This window comes from Zalophus californianus, chromosome 13, assembly GCF_009762305.2.
Source record: "Zalophus californianus isolate mZalCal1 chromosome 13, mZalCal1.pri.v2, whole genome shotgun sequence".
NCBI classification, from domain to species: domain Eukaryota; kingdom Metazoa; phylum Chordata; class Mammalia; order Carnivora; family Otariidae; genus Zalophus; species Zalophus californianus.
The window spans coordinates 16,112,213-16,129,318 of NC_045607.1; the positions used below are offsets into that span (position 1 = coordinate 16,112,213).

General features: G+C 38.2%; 1 protein-coding gene and 1 pseudogene across 2 annotated transcripts; one reads left to right on the forward strand and one right to left on the reverse strand.

The window, feature by feature from the left end:
- Positions 1-11,531: 11,531 nt before the first annotated feature.
- On the reverse strand, positions 11,532-11,978 carry LOC113934986 (60S ribosomal protein L32-like). Its single transcript, XM_035723733.1, has one exon. The coding sequence runs from the start codon at positions 11,937-11,939 to the stop codon at positions 11,532-11,534; it is 408 nt and encodes a 135-aa protein (XP_035579626.1). The 5' UTR covers positions 11,940-11,978.
- A 3,140-nt stretch (positions 11,979-15,118) lies between these two features.
- LOC113934505 lies at positions 15,119-16,048 on the forward strand (annotated as a pseudogene). The gene has a single exon (XR_003523702.1). The product of XR_003523702.1 is annotated as an ATP synthase F(0) complex subunit B1, mitochondrial-like (transcript).
- Positions 16,049-17,106: the final 1,058 nt, after the last annotated feature.

Below are 17,106 nucleotides of genomic sequence, written 5' to 3' on the forward strand. Positions count from 1 at the left end.
GGAAGAGGTCTTTAAATTAGAATACTAAACCCAAACAACCAAATATCAATTAGATATCGGCATAAATATCAATTAAGTTAAAAACATGAATTTTCCAGTACAAGATGCTTCAAAGGTCTCTGAGGACAACAGTTACCAGCATGGATAAATAAAGAAATAGCACACATTACTTAAAAGTATGAAAGAGTTGAAAGTGAGAGAAAGCCAGCTTGAATGGGGAGAAGTGAGGCCAGAGACATTTTTGAAACTATCCATGCATCTAAAATTCATTAAAGAATGAAAAGCAAACACGCAAAAATTATATAGGAAGGAAGAAAATTGTATCCTTGAGAACTAGATTTATATCTGAGCTTCCCTGATGTCAAGGCATGAAGGGAAAAAAAGTCAGAAAACGGAAAACAGGCCTTGTGATGAAGAATTCCTGGGTTTTGAGCACAGATCAAGAATACATACATACATATACATATGTGTATGTGTTTAGGAAAAATAATATATTGGTTAGAAAATGAAAATTTGTTACAAACAAGACACTATTCATATATGCCTTGAAATATACTGATTTTTTTTTGTCAAATAAACCATTATAATAGGTATCCAGGGAAAAATGTCTTGTTTTAGAACTCAGGGCTTCAAGTAAGAAGAGTGAAATCAACTTGAGATGCAGTTGAAAACTCCTGATCCCTGAAAATACGTGTGTGAGTATCTGTATCTGTGTATGTGTGAGTAGAAGAGAGAGAAGCAGAAAGAAGTTCTCATGAAATTCTAAATGACAAAAACCTTTCCTTGCCTTCACCATCTGCTTTCATTTGAGACTTAGAGAAAATTTTGGTGCAAAGTAAGATACTAGTTCCATCAATATAGGAGACAGAGTAGTCCCTCTGCTTCTCACCTACTGTAATGTTTTGGGCTCCTCAAACACGCCCAAGTCAATCACTTCTAGCTATGCATTCAAAGAAATGCTATTCCCAGGACCTGGTGCACTGCTCATTCTCTTCCCTATCCTCATTCTGCTTTAGCTGGTTGACTCTTACCTTTCCAGGTATCATGTTTCATATTACTCCTCTAGGAAGATCTTTTCTATAAAGAGATACACTTTTTCCTTTAGGCTTTTCAAAGCATCCTGTGTTATTTTTGATTGCATGCTTCATGAATAATTGTTCTTTCTCTCTGTTCTCTAAGAAAGTGACAACTCCTCCACGAGGACAAGAACAGTGTCTGCCATATTCCAAGAGGCATGTCAGGAATGTAGTATTTATTTAATTATCTTAAATTAGGAGGGAAACGCACTCATGGTACACTATGTCCTTGTACAGACATACAATAAAATATGTCTTTTGAATTATGCAAAAGAACATTATTCTACTCTATACAAAGGTGTATAGTGATCACCAACCACTAAATTTCCATTCATTCATTCATTCATAGAGTCAATAAAATACACTAAAACATGTATCAAGCACCCATTCTATACAGAATACTTAGGTAGTTCTGGAATACAACAGTGAAGAAGACAAGCAGCAGCCCTGAAGGGAACTTGCATTATAGTTGCAAAAACAAATGAACCAAGCTAGAGTATATTTCATACACCATCATTTAGTTGAATTGCAAGTAACTATTATCTGTTACAAACATGTTAAGTTTCCTGAAGATGAAGAAAAGCTAAAATATATGCAGATCTTTCTTTATACTGGATCCTCATTGATAAGAACCCCTCTCTACCGAGTGGGATTCTGTGAGATGCAGTGAACCTTGAAATGCACTGCAGAAGACTGGCTAGAAAATCCTCCCAGAGCATCTTCCTTTCCATCCTGTTGGGGGTGTGGATAAAGTTCTGCCTGCGTCACCACCGATTAATCCATGTCTCAGCTTTCAGCTGCTTCACACTGAGCTCACTGTAACTTTAAATATTGATAACCAAGCTCATATATCACAGAGCTGAGCGAATGACAGTTTCAGTGCATAATGGCTAAAGCTTTCTACAATAATCAGATATTCAATAATTCATGAAAATATATCCCCCCAAATCAAATTGGAAGCTATTTTGTGTAATATATTATTTAAAATTCAATATTATAATGCACACAACTTCTCCTCAGCCAGAGGAGGACCATTTCAAAATGTGATTATGTGCAGACTCTATTTAAAAGTGACAATTCTGCTTTTCATTTGTTTAACAGCTTAAGCGGAGGAGCTCAACTGGAACTAAGTCATCTGACAACAAAACCAAGGCGGCCACAAGCAACTTTGCAAAAGTGACATTAGGACCTAAAAAAATGGACATCCATTTCGAGAGGAGAGACATGTGTATTTGGGGGAAAAATTTCTTAATTTGTTCAGGTCTTACATCAACTTGCTCCCAAATAGTTCTCTCCAAATTAACTGTAACTTATCAGCATCATAAGATTAACGTGTGAACTTTTAAGTTCAAGAGTCAAGACACCTGCACCCCACTCCAGTGTTGCAGCAGTCTCAGATGCTTGCCAAGCCATCAGTTACTACATTTTTGTTTTTTTTTTAAGATTATTTATTTATTTTATTTTATTTTTTTAAATTTACTTAGAGAGCATACATAAGTGGGGTGGGGAGGAGCAGAGAGAGAAGGAGAGAGAGAATCTCAATCAGACTCCATGCTTAGCATGGAGCCCCATACAGGGCTCTATCTCCCAACCCTGCTATCATCACCTGAGCTGAAATCAAAGAGTTGGATGCTTAATCCACTGAGCCATCCAGGCATCCCTACTATTTTTTTTTTTTTTTAGTAGATCAGGGAAAAATTGTTTCATAAGCACAGTCACGGAATTCTGGTTTCGTATTACTTCATTCTTGGAAAACAACCCCTCCCCACTTCTCTCCTGCCTATCTGAAATCTTCTTCCAAGGGATATGTCACACTGAGTGATGCCTTCCCTGGCTTTACAAGCCAGATATGGCTCGCCCTTTCTCAGGACACCTATAATGTTAATTATCAGCAGCCCTCATATCATTCCACTAGCTACTGTTTAATATGCCCTGATCATATGTCAGGCCTATGTCAAAATGTCATATATTTACCTTGTTTTCATTAGACACTAGCCCACCATTGCTACCCAAAGGAACAGTTGAGGAACCTGAATTCAAGGAGTTGTTCAAGGATACAAATCAGTACAGAAGGGGCAGAAGGTGGTCTGTTTGGTTTAGTGTTTCACTGGTGCCTAGAGTAGTGCCTGCTGCATAGGCAGGGCTCTGTATTTGTTGACTGGTTGACTCAATAAACAAATCCCAAAGCATTCAGTTTGCATAAGTCTAGGGTTTTCTTGCAGTCAACATGGTTGGGAGAGACCAGCATCAGTAAGTGAAAAGAGAGTGCTGTTATGAGAGTAAAGTGTGGTGTTTTAGAATAAGTCCTGAATGTGGAGTTCAAGGTCCTTGCCAATATCTAGACTGTGACAATTTGCAATAGTATCACCTGGAACAAAGTGATGGACTTTTCTTGTTCTCAGTATCTTCCTCTATAGTAACTTCACTTTATAACCTAAAACTTCCATGAACCAGTATAGAGCTGTGGTTAAAACAGTAGGCTCTAGAGTAGGAAGGCCCAGGTTCAGATGTCAGTTCTGACCTGCAGAACACATGGAAAGTTCTTTCATGTCTCTGTACCTCAGGCTCCTTATATAGAAAGTTGCATATCATACCTCCATAATGGACCTGTAAGTTCTACATGGTTTCCTATATGCAAATCCTGTAATGCTTACTACATACAAAGATCTAAATAAAAGCTAGCTCTCCTTTTAATGTATGTGTAATTGGCATAGTGTTCCATATATAGTAGGTCCTCAGAGAACATTTCCTTCCTTTTCTCTCACCGTTTTGAAAAATTGACTTAACTGTGTGGGAACTCAGTTTGCCTCCTTTATTAAATTAGAATAATAAAACTGACCTTTCTCCAAATAGCAGGGCTAAGTGATATTTTAATAATATTTTCAACTCTAAGATGCCAATAACGTGCTTGTGGCCCAGAATTTGTAGGCTGGAAAAGGCAAACATCATCCTCAATAAGAAAATGTCAGAATAGTAGGTACAAACTCAAAGCTACATTAGAAGGCAGAGCAGAAAATAAAAGTCTCTCGGATAAGGTGATTAAAAAAGAATCTATGGAATCTCATATTTGAATTGGGTCCCAATAGATAAGACTAGCAATAATAAAAAAGGATAAGAATATGAAGGATGAGCCCACTTTGCATAAATTTCTGCCATAAGTTCACCAAATACTGGCTGAATTAGATAATTTGATTACATACTACAATATTTTCTGGCTGTAGACAGAGTAACTAACATAAAGGAAGAACGTAATTAATGTAAGCATCATCATCAGATCTTTTATTGTTTGTCTGTTACCATCGAAGTGTTGTGCCTTTATTATTCTTAATTATTTTATGTACTCCCTGTTAAGTAGAATCTTCTACATTCAGAGGCTAGGAACATGAGATTCAGCAAGGTCCAGTCACTTGATCAGAAACCTCATCTCAGGGGTCAAGCTCGGACGTGAACCCAGCTCACCCTCAGACCTCATAGCCTCGCTCTCTAGGTTTTTGGCTGTGTCATTTTAAATGATTATGAGTTTAATGAATTAAAAATATTATTAAACATGCCCTTCTCCGTAAGAATCCATTAGCATAATGAGAATATGCAAATCATTAATTTTAAACCATCTAAACAACAGCAGTCACATTTTTTTCTCCTGCCAGAGAATACCAGCTTAATGAGATTGGACTGGCCCAGTGCTGCTGATGTTCAAGCCAGGAAAAGAGAAAGAATAAAAACAGGCATCCAAGGTTAAAAAAAAGGGTGCTTCTGGCCCCACCCCAGGACTTCAGACAATAATAGGAAATCAAACAATTGCAGCCCTAAACATAGGCATTGTCATCAATCACCCATTTACACTCATATGATGCAATTTATAGGTCACAGGATTGCTTTTCCCATTAGTCTAGCGCAAACTGTAAAATTCTGAGTAATTTATTTCCTTTCTTCCATTGTTCCTTCATCCTTCCCCTCCTTCTCCAGTTGTTTCTTAAACACCTAACCTGTATCACTGTACGGATTAAGTCCTTCAAACCATTAAATGACCTGCTAGAAAGATATGAATGCTGCCTTTACTGAGCCTATGGTCTACTAGGGGCAATGGACAGTAAACAGGAAATTACAATATACGCAATGTTACATGTTGCTCATGAAAAAGCACTTGAATATTACTTGGCAGTCAACTGAGACCTGAAGGATAAATAAAGATAACCAGATAAAGTAAATAATGTGTGTGTATATCTGGGTGTGGGTAGGAGGTGGGGGAATAAGGATATAGATGATCTAGACAGAAAAAAACAATATGGGCAAAGGCTTGGAAGTGAAAGAGTTAAGAAGGAGAGAAAAGTTCCAGGATCATTTTTACAGTGTGCAGTAAGGCTGGGCATGGTAAGCTTTGGATGGGTCAGGCAGGGTCAAGTCCAGAAATGAGGCTAAAGTGGTAAGCAGGATTCAGAGCAGGCCAAAGCAAGCAGACACTGCTTCATTCTGAGGGTAGTAAGAGCCTGTTGGAGATCTGTAGGGAGACCACGTGGCTACAGATAGACAAGGACGGAGGATGTTGCAGCATTGGGTTAGATGATCAAAGGTCTCTGGTGAGAGGTAAAGGGTATGTGATGCTTTTTCAAAGATGTCTCCCTGAGAGGATTAGGGAACTTTAACCTGGTGAAGTGGAAATCTCAAGGGGTCTGGAAGGCTCTCTTTCAATATCTGTAATGTTGTCTCTGGCTAAGAGATGGGGATATTTCTGCTAGACCCAAGAAGCACTATTAGGACCACTGGACAGAAATCAAAGGAAAGCTCAGTCTAACAAGAAACTTTCTGCTGAGCAAAGTAATGATTCCTGCAGGTTGCCACCTGGCCCCTCTAGTGGCCTTCCTATCTTTGCCATTGTTGTCAGCTGCCATAACAACCCTGTGCAGGTTTTCCCCAGCCTCATGGCTGCATGAGCATGTCTAGGGTTTTCCCCAGCCTCATGGCTGCGTGAGCATGTCTAACCAGAGGCACAAACAGATGCCCTCTGTTTTCACCCTGCTAGTGAAGACAGTAGCTCCTTCCATCGAGAGTGAACAGGGAGAGGCCAGAAGTCTTCTCTTCCTTGCATGTGCAAGATGACCCAACACCTCCAGCTAAAGGAGGCAACAATAACATCTCAAGTATCTCTCCCAAAGCCATCACAGCTCACGAAGGCGCATACAAAAGTCGTATTTGAAGAGACATTCCCAGCACAACCCCAGGTCACCACACTATCTTCACCTTCAACACTGATGATTTTCCCAGGGTCCCTGGTAAGTAATATGAACTTTAACTTCAAATGAAACTGACTGTCTTAGTCAGTTCAGGCTGCCATGACAACATACCATGGGCTGGGTGGCTTCAACAACAGAAATTTATTTTCTCCCAGGTCTGGAGGTCGGTGGTCCAACATCAAAGTGCTTGCTGATTTGCTTTCTGGAGAAGACCTGGTTTTCTTCCTGGCTTGCAGATGGCCACCTTCTTGCAATTTCCTTGTTATGCTTGTGTGCTGGGGTGGGGGTGGGGGAAGAGAGCTATGGTGTCTCTTATAAGGACACTAGTCTATAGGGTCTGGGTCCACCCTTGTAACCTCACCCTGGGGATTAGGGCACCAAAAAGTGAATTTGGGCTGGGAGGGGTTCAGTCCATAACACCAACCTTTCTTCTAAGGGCCTCAAGGTTCAATCTCTTTGCACGCTCTGCTAGGTTTGTTTACCTTCAGAAGTGCAAGCACATACCCATCATCACATGGGTATTCTGTGTTCTATGCACCACTAATTTCATCTATTTTCCATTGCTCCCCAACTTTCCAGATCCTTTCAATATGCTCTCTGGACTTCATGGTGTGTCATCAGCAGATTCCCTTTCATCCCCAAATTCCTCCTGCATATTCATTTTACCTTCTCTAACTGATCCTTGGCATAATCTCTTCCCTTTTAGCATAGTCCCTTCTTCCTTCCACGAGTGTTTCAGGAGTGCTCGGACATGGACAAGCACCCTCGGGTCTTCTCACTCTAATTCCTAGCCCCCGCACCCCCCCCCGGTTTCCTTCTTCTTTCCAAAATGGTTCTTTTAAAGCATATTATCAGACACTTAACTACCCATGATTATTCTTTGTTGCAGTCGCACTGGGCTTTGTGCTTAGAAGATCCCGATGCTTGGTTTAATGCTCTGCTTGTTACTTTCTTGAATTTTTAAATACATTTTGAAGAAGAGGTCTCACATTTTTGTCTTTTACTAGGCCTGAAAATTATGTAACTGGTCCTATTCTTGCTATAATATATTACCACACCTTCTTATCCTTTATTTCTTAGCACTTCGTTCACTGCTCTCCCCAGCTTGTTATTACTGCCGTTATTTTGTGTAACTTCAGCATCTATGTAAATCTATCTCGTGTCTTAACTTCTTGGTTCTTTAACTTCCTCAGTTCCTACGTTCTTCTCTGTCACCCTTTAATGACCCGGCAATAAGAATGTACCCTAGGCTTGATCTCCAAAAAACCCCACTCCACCTTTGACATCCAGATGGTAAGCATCCCACTTCCAGGCTCTCGCTTCTACCGTCCTGCCTACTTGGTGCCGTTGCTCCCACTCCAGTAATTCTTAGACCTCATCAAGACATCCAGTTCATTCACCATATCATTTAATTTTAAAATAATGTAGCACTTGGTAACTAAAAACAATATATGTAATACATAAATTTATGAAACATTATGAAAAATAATCCAGGAAAATTCTATCTGACTTAGAAAATAAAACATTCCCAAAATCACTGAAATTAACTCTGTGTTCCATCTTGAACTCATCTCCCTCCTTCCTCTCCTGCACCCTAACCATTGCCCTGAATTATATGTGTATCATTTGTTGCTTTTTTTTTTACACTTTTGCTAGATATGCATATATTAGAAGTGGTATTATTATTCTCTGTGTCATTTTCTGCAACTTTGTTCCCATTCAACATCATATCCCTAATAGTATGTTCTTGTGAATAGTGTATTAACACTGGTTAATCTTAGATATAGATCTGGGATAGCAGTAGCTGAACAGGTGAATTCTTGTAGGTTCAATTTTTCAAGGTGATGCTTAATTGTTTCTTAAAAAGCTTACACCAATTTGCATTCCCACTCAAAGTGTGTAAGTATTGCCATTGATGCACACTCTAATACTAAAATGATGGGTATAAAATTGTTTCATTGAAGTTACTAGTTTGCAACTACAGATTACTCAGAATGAGTATCTTTACATAAGCTTCACATTTTTTTCTTACTCCTTTGTGAAATGCCTGCTCAAATTTTTGCCAATTATTCTATGGAGTTGTCTTTTTTTCTTAATGATTTATGAGATACTTTATGTGTTCAAGATATTCCCTTCAGCAGATGTTTTCTTCCAATTTGTGATTTGTCTCTTAACTTCACGGCCTCTCTGAAAAACAGGAGCTCTTAATTTTAATGTGATCAAATAATCAGCTTTTTCTTTTAAGGAATGCTGATTAGGTCTTGTTTAATATATAAAGTCATAGAGATCCTCATGTATGGCTTTTTTTCTACAAGAATTAAAGTTTTGGCTTTCATATATAAAGCTTTGATTCATCTGGGATTGACTTTTCTAAAGTCAGGTCTATTAAAGTATAATTTACTACAATAAAATGTATATAGTATATAGTATATGTAAGATGGGTATAGTTGTATGGACTTTGACAAATTTATATGTTTTTTCATATAACTACCATCACAACCAAAGATATGGAATCTTTTTGCTGATGGACATTTGAATTGTTTCCAGTTTTTGGTGATAATGAATAAAACTGCTATAAATATCTGCATACAAATTTTTCTATGGACATATTTTCTTTATTTGTCTATGATAAATATACTTCTAACTCATACTGTGAATGTATATTTAATTTAGCAGTTTGCCAAATGTTTTTCAAAGCAGGTGTACCATTTTTCATTCCCATCAGCAGTGTATGAAAGTTCCATTATTCTTCATCTTCTCACTGCCTGCAGCTATCAATTTGTATTTATTTTAGCCATTTTAATATCTGTGTAGTAGTAGCTTATTGGGCTCTGAATGAATTTTCCTAATTATCTTAAGATATGTAGCATCTTTTGAAGTATTTTCTTATCATCTGTGTTTCATCTCTGGTGAAGTAATTCTTCAAATCCTTTCTTGATTTTTGTGAATTGGGTAGCTTATTTTATTATCATTGAGTTGAAAAAGCTCTTTGCATATTTGGAAAATGGACCTTTACTGGATATGTATTTTAAAAGTAATTTTTTTTTGTCCTGGATTTCCATTTCCTTAATAGTGTCATTGGAAGAGCTAAAGTTTTAAATTTTGCTGAAATCCAGTTTTTCTTTATTATTTTTTTTTCTGTTATGGTTCATATTTTTTGTATTCTATTTAAAAAAAAATCTTTGCCTGACCCAAGATCACAAAGATTTTCTCTTTTATTTATTCTGAAGCTTTTTAGTTTTTGATTTTATATTTACATCTATGATCAATTTTGAGTTATTTTTAGTATGATATGAGGTATGGATTTAGGTTAAATTTTTATTTTGCATATGGATATCCAGTTTCCATAGCACCAATTAAAGAAAATACTATTCTTTCTCTCTTAAATTGCCTTTGCAAATTTATGGAAAATAAATTTATACATTTATGTCTCTTTCTGGACTTTCTCATTGTGTTCTATTGGCCCATGTGTCTATCTCTTCCCAGTGCCATACTCTCTTGATTAATATAGCTAAAGCTTAAGTACTTTTTTAAGATTTTATTTATTTATTGGAGAGAGAGAGCAAGAGAGAGAGAAGATGGGAGGGGTAGAGGGAGAAGGAGAAACAGGCTCCCCACTGAGCAGGGAACCCAATGCAGGACTCGATCCCAGGACCCTGGGATCATGACCTGAGCTGAAGGCAGGCGCTTCACTGACTGAGCCACCCAGGTGTCCTACTAAAGCTTAAGTATTAAGGTAAGTGAAAACATCAGCTACTGCAAGTCTACCAACTATGTTCTTTCAAAAAAAATGACAATTCTGTGTCCATTGTTTACCTATACAAAATTAGGTATAGTGTGTCAATTTCTACCAAAAATCTTGCTGTAATTTATGTTGGGTTTATATTGAAACTAAATATCAATTTCAAGAAAATTTTAACATTTAGCATTCTAATTCATGAGCACAATATATTTCTCCATTAACTTAAGCTTTCTTTTATTTTGTGCATTAATGTTTTGTTGCCTTGCTTTGTTTATAATCTTAAGGGGTTGTTAGTCAATGCTCAACCAGAGAAAGAAAATCAATGGGAGATGTCTATTAAGAGATCCATTGCAAGGAGTCAGATTACCCATTTGTGGGTCTAGTTAAGAAAGTCCAGACTTTGTAGGCCAGACCATTAGGAAGGTCAAAGGTATCAGGAAAGGAAGGCTGGAACCCTTGGGAATCAGCTGAAGCTGCTGTCCAGAGAAGGATTTTTTCCTCAGAAAATCCTCACCTCTGTTCTTAAGGCTTTTCTACTGATTGAATAAGATCTACCTATATTAACTACAATCTGCAATCTCAATTGACAGTCTAGAAACTTGGAGACCTCGGTGTCAGGAAAGTGAAGTGTATCTATATCCTAAATAACCTAAGATAAGATTGACTGTAAGAACATTTCTATTAGCAAAAGTAAAACTAAAGGCGATGCCCTTCTACTCCTGTACACTCACCTGTTTCAGTGACTTTAGGACAGGAGTCCATTAAATTGAAGGAGATAAATAGGCATAACATAATCATAGACTCTAGTAAATAATAGAGCACCATGCACAGGATTAAGAAACATGAACATAAGTACTACTTGCTTGTGGAAATACAAACATGCAACTCATTATGAAACATAGATTATATATCTACTTTATGGCTGATGGGTACCCCTGCCCTTTTTTGGATTTTATTACCAAAGGAACCAAAGGATGGCATGCTAAAGACAGTAATTGTTCAACCTATAAATCAACCTCTGAGGCCCTATACTAGTACCCAGAAGAAGAAACAATGCTAGGATCCAAAGACATACTCTCCAATTTTACTTGCATATATGACAACAAGAAATATCAGAAAGGAAAAATTATCCAGAAAGTAAAATGGGGTAGGGAGTACACTGGACAAATTAGTGCTTCTGAGAAAGCAAAACCAAGGTAAAAAAAAAAAAAAAAAGTTACTTCATTGCTACAGGAGAGCATATTTGCAATTTCTAACAATCATTATTTCATTATTGCTACAGAATAATGACCTCTGTATATTTTACATTTTTTCCACTTTCACAATTTGACTTTAATTCCAGTACCAGTACCCAGTTCCTACTCCCTCATTCTATGCATAACACAGAAAGTAGAAACAGTATGGGAGATACTGTGTACTTATTTTTTTTTTTTTAGGTTTTATGGTTTTATTAACACAAATATGATGTGCACAACAAGCGGTCTATTCATTTTCTTTGCTGCGCAGCCTGGCGTTGGGATTGGTGACTCTGATTGCCAGTTGGGCTGCTCTTTCCACAATAGCTTTGCGGTTCTTGGAGGAGACATTGTGAGCAATCTCTGCACAGTAAGATTTGTTGCACATCAGCAGCACTTCAAGCTCCTTAACGTTGTGGACTAGGAACTTCCAGAAGCCACTGGGCAACATGTGCTCTGTTTTCTTGTTGCTCCCGTAACCAATGTTGGGCATCAAGATCTGGCCCTTGAATCTTCTGCACACCCTATTGTCAATGCCTCTGGGTTTCCGCCAGTTGCGCTTAATTTTGACATAGCGGTCTGACTGGTGCCGGATGAACTTCTTGGTCCTCTTTTTAATGATCTTGGGCTTCACCAGAGGTCTGAGGGCAGCCATGATGCCCAGTAACAGATGGCGGCCACCTCCACAGGCAGCGCCGAGAAAGCGATACTGTGTACTTATTAATAGGTTCTTAGATTTCCAGAGTCACCAACATAGGACTAAAGGACTTCTGGCTTTCAGGTGGATGTGACTTAAAGAATTTCTCCCACAGGGGCGCCTGGGTGGCTCGGTCGTTAAGCGTCTGCTTTCAGCTCGGGTCATGATCCCAGGGTCTTGGGATCGAGCCCCACATCGGGCTCCCTGCTCTGTGGGAAGCCTGCTTCTCCCTCTTCCACTCCCCCTGCTTGTGTTCCCTCTATCACTGTGTCTCTCACTGTCAAATAAATAAATAAAAATCTTAAAAAAAAAAAAAAGAATTTCTCCCACAGGTAGACAGTGGTTGTATACAGTATACTTGGATGCTGGAGTGGCTAGAAGAGTGGATTGTGGCAAAGAATACACATTTTCCCTTAGAATACATTTAATTTTCTTCCTGCTAATACTAGATATCCTCTCTTTGCCATGGTGTAGCTGGATACATGGCTGTCCTTCAAGAAATTTTATTTCCTAAACTTACTTATAGCTAGGGTTTGCCATGTGAATAAGGTTGGACTAATGAGATGCCAATAGTCGGGATCGATAAAATTTTCACTCCACCTCCTTGAAGCTGTCTGCCCTGACTCCCCTTTCTGAGGGTTGGAAATGGCAATGATTTGATCCTTGGACCCAAAGATTAAATTCATATTTTGAGAAAATCAAACTCAATAAATCAGTCTAGTTTCTGAATAACTTCATAGAGAAGAACCACCTGATAATCTTTGGACTATTAACTCACAGAGAAATAAATTTTATCTGATTTAAACCACTGAGAAAATACAGCAGTTAGATTCTGGTGAACACTATGTCATTCCTAGCAGACCAATCCTCCCACAGATGACAACTATACCCTACAAAATTCATAAAAATCAACTACATGAAGACAGCGCTGATGATATTAGGGGGGGTGTTGAAACTTGGGAGAAAGTAATGACCAGTGAGTAGGTGAGTTTCCTATTGAAAAGGCTTTTAGCTTACAGACTATTCTCAGATATCACCCCGTGGTGGGGCTAGCACTTGCATAGAAACCCACAGATTTACTGGCTTGAAGAACCAGGGAGCAGAGTTTGGAGCAACAACACAGTTGTAAAGTAAGGAGGGAAGCCCTAGACAGGAAAGAAGTAGAGAATGGGAGCTACAGGCTTTGTGCAGGGAATCTTCCAAAATAGCTAGCTGACCCCTGAGCTATGAATACATTGAGCAGAATTCTAGCAACCCAATTAAAGATAAAAAATATAAAATGTGACTTTGGAGCCTGGAGTATGAGTTCAGATAAATCAACTGCCTGCTAAAACACAAGAATGACAATAACTTAAACTAATACCTTTTAAATAAATATAAGATAATCTAGCACTTTACACATATTGAAAATGTTTAGATCTGATCGAAAATCACCAGTCATATGAAAAAACAGGAAAATGTGACCCATATTAAAGAAAAAAGACAATTAATGGAGACAAACCTTGAGCAGCTACTATAACTATGCTCAAGGGCATAAGGGAAAATATTCTTATAGTGAATGAAAAAATAGGACATTTCAACAGAGAAACAGAAACTAAAAATTTCCAAGTAGAAACTGTACAACTAAAAATGGCAAAATCTGAAATAAAATTTAAAACAAAAAATAGGCATAAGAGCAAATTTGAGATAGCAGAAGGAGTTAATGAAATAAAAAATTAATAGAAATGATCTGATTAGAAAAAGGATTAAACAAATAGAATCTCTGGTCCTCTTGGGGAATCTTTAGTGGTCCAACATGCATATAATTGGAGTCCCACAAGAAAAGGAGGGAAATTGGGGCAGCAAAAATACCTGAACAAAATGATAGTTTAAATTTTTTCCGCAAATTAATTGATGACATATGTTTATAGGGTTAAGAAGTCCAGTGAATGCCAAGTTAGAAAAACAGAAAGAAAACCATACCCAAGCACAACATAGTTACTGTGATTAAAACCAAAAATAAATACAGCCAAACAACAACAACAACAACAACAGCAAGAAAACACAAAGCATACAGAGGAACATAATTTTAATGATAACTGACTTCTCATCAGAAACAATGAAATGGTATTTTTTAACGTAGTGAAAAGAAAAAAAAAACAACCCTGAACTCTAGAACTCTATATCCAATAAAACTGTCAATTAAAATAGAGGTGAAACAAAGACTTTTCAAGCTAGAGAAAAGCTAAGAGAATTTAATGCCAGAAAATCTGCACTACGAGGAACCTGAAAGGAAGTTCTTCAGGCTGAGAGGAAATAATAGCAGATGGAAATGTGAATCTTCAAGAGGAAGGAAGAGCAGCAGAAATGGTGTGGGAATGGAAATTATAGAGGTGGTTACAAAATGCCATTTTTTATCTTAATTTGTTTTAAATATGTCTATTTAAAGCAAAAATGGGGGGCGCCCGGGTGGCTCAGTCAGTGAAGCATCTGCCTTCGGCTCAGGTCCTGGGACCGGGTCCTGAGTCAGGCTCCCTGCTCAGCGGAGAGTCTGCATCTCCCTCTGTCTCTGCCACTCCCTGCCCCCTGCCCCAGCTCTTGCTCTCTTTAATAAATAAAATCTTTAAAAGATTTTTTTAAATAAAAAATAAAGCAAAAATGGTAACAATGTAATGAGTGAATTATAATTTGTATAAATATATATAATAACTACATCATAAAGGATGGGAGTGGGTTAAATGGACTTATACTGTTTCAAGTTTCTTACACTCTATTTGTAGTAGTACCATGATAACTTCAAAAGTTAACAATTTTTTATTTTTTTTTAATGTTTACTTATTTGAGAGAGAGAGCAGGGGAGAGGGGCAGAGGAGAGAGAGAATCTCAAGCAGACTCTGCGCCGAGCAGGGAGCCCCACTTGGGGCTCGATCTCACGACCCTGAGACCATGACCTGAGCTGAAATCAAGAGTCAGATGCTTATCTGATGGAGCCAGCCAGGCACCCCAAAAGTTAACACTTAAAAGTGAAAACTAAGTGAAAATTTAAGACTGTATATTATAATCTCTAACAAAATTCATTAGTTTCCTAAGGCTGCTGCAACAAAGTTTAAAAACCAATTGGCTTAAGGCAGAACCTGCTGTCCGGGCCCTGGTTGACCATGCTGTCCCGGGTGGTTTTTTCTGTGGCCGCCGCAGCGGCCCCTGTCTGAAGAACGCAGCTCTCCTTGGTCCAGGGGTATTGCAGGCAACAAGGATCTTCCACACAGGGCAGCCAAGTCTTGCCCCTGTACCACCTCTTCCTGAACATGGAGGAAAAGTTCGTTTGGGGCTGATCCCCGAAGAATTCTTCCAGTTCCTTTATCCCAAAACTGGCGTAACAGGACCGTATGTGCTTGGAACCGGACTTATCCTATATTTTCTGTCCAAAGAAATATATGTGATTACTGCAGAGACCTTCTCTGCCATATCAACAATAGGGTTGCTTATCTATGTAGTTAAAAAATATGGTGCCTCTATTGGAGAATTTGCTGATAAACTCAATGAGCAAAAAATTGCCCAACTAGAAGAGGTGAAGCAGGCTTCCATCAAACAAATCCAGGATGCAATTGATATGGAGAAGTCACAGCAGGCCCTGGTTCACAAGCGCCATTACCTTTTTGATGTCCAGAGGAATAACATTGCTATGGCACTGGAACTTACTTACCGGGAACGGCTGCACAGAGTATACAAGGAAGTGAAGAATCGCCTGGACTATCACATCTCTGTGCAGAACATGATGCGCCGAAAGGAACAAGAGCACATGATAAACTGGGTGGAGAAGCATGTGGTGCAGAGCATCTCTGCACAGCAGGAAAAGGAAACAATTGCCAAGTGCATTGCAGATCTAAAGCTGCTTGCAAAGAAGGCTCAAGCACAGCCAGTTCTGTAAATGCGTCTATCCTGGTGGAGACAGCTAGAAGCATTTGACTAAAGAAACTAGTCCATGGAACAAAATCTTTCTGTATTGATGTCTACTGAAGTTAAACTTAACCTTTCCTAAAAATGAAAAGTTTGTTTCATATAGAGAATTAAAACAATCTATTGGCCAATGAGATGTTTTTCATCCTTCTTGCTCTGTATTTTGAGTTCCATGATCACTTTTGAATGAGCAGTTTGCTGTTAATAAAATTCGTTGGCTGACTAACAAAAAAAAAAAAAAAACGATTGGCTTAAAACAATAGAAACTAGTATCCCAGTTTTGGAGGCTAGAAGTCAGAAATCAAGGTAGGGAAAGGATCCTTCCTTGCTTCTTCAGCTTCTGCCGGCCTCTGGCATTCCTTGCTTAGAGGTGGCATTCTCCCTGTTTCTTCACACTATCTGGTCTCTGCCCTCTGTAAATGTCTTTCTCTATGCTATGATTTCCTTTTTTTATAAGGACACCAGTCATATTGGTTTAGGCCCACCCTAATGACCTCATCTAAACTTGATCATCTCACTAAAGAAGGTCACATTTATAGGTATTTGGGGTAAGGAATTCATCTTTTTGAAGAACGCGATTCAGTACATAACAAATAACTACTAAAAAATGCAAAGAGGCGTATATAAAAATATATAAAATTTAAATCATAGTATTTTAGGAGTTTCTTTACAGAGAAATGTAGCAGTACCCTACAAGTAATACAGACAGTTATTACTGTCATCCCCATTTTTTTTCTGATGGGAATCCTGTTTTCAACAAATTAAATATTCTGCTCAAAATCTCACATCTAGTAGAGGGTTCATCTTCTTTGTGATTTCAAAACAGTCTTAATGACTACAGTCTATTCTTTAACCTCACTGAGATCATGAGCAGGTAGTACAAGATCTCAACACTGCCTGAAACCAGAATATAGAAATTTGCACTCTTAGCCCAGAGGTCTTTTCAAAATAGCACTCTGCTTCCTCTTCCTCTCCGTTTGCAGAGACCTGTAACAATAGATGTCAAAAGGGAGCTCTTACTTAACAAAACTGATTAATTTTTCAAAGAAGGTGATGGTTACCATAGATATAATTCACTTGTATTTCTAGTAGGCTTTTGATACAATGCACATCAAAGGCTAATCTCTAAGGTTACTGTAGAGGGGACTGGTAGAGAAAGTCAATTGGATAAACATTTTACAATGAGTAC

Bases quoted from the DNA above. Each gene is read 5' to 3' on its own strand.
- LOC113934986 (XM_035723733.1), bottom strand. From the start codon at position 11,939: ATGGCTGCCCTCAGACCTCTGGTGAAGCCCAAGATCATTAAAAAGAGG.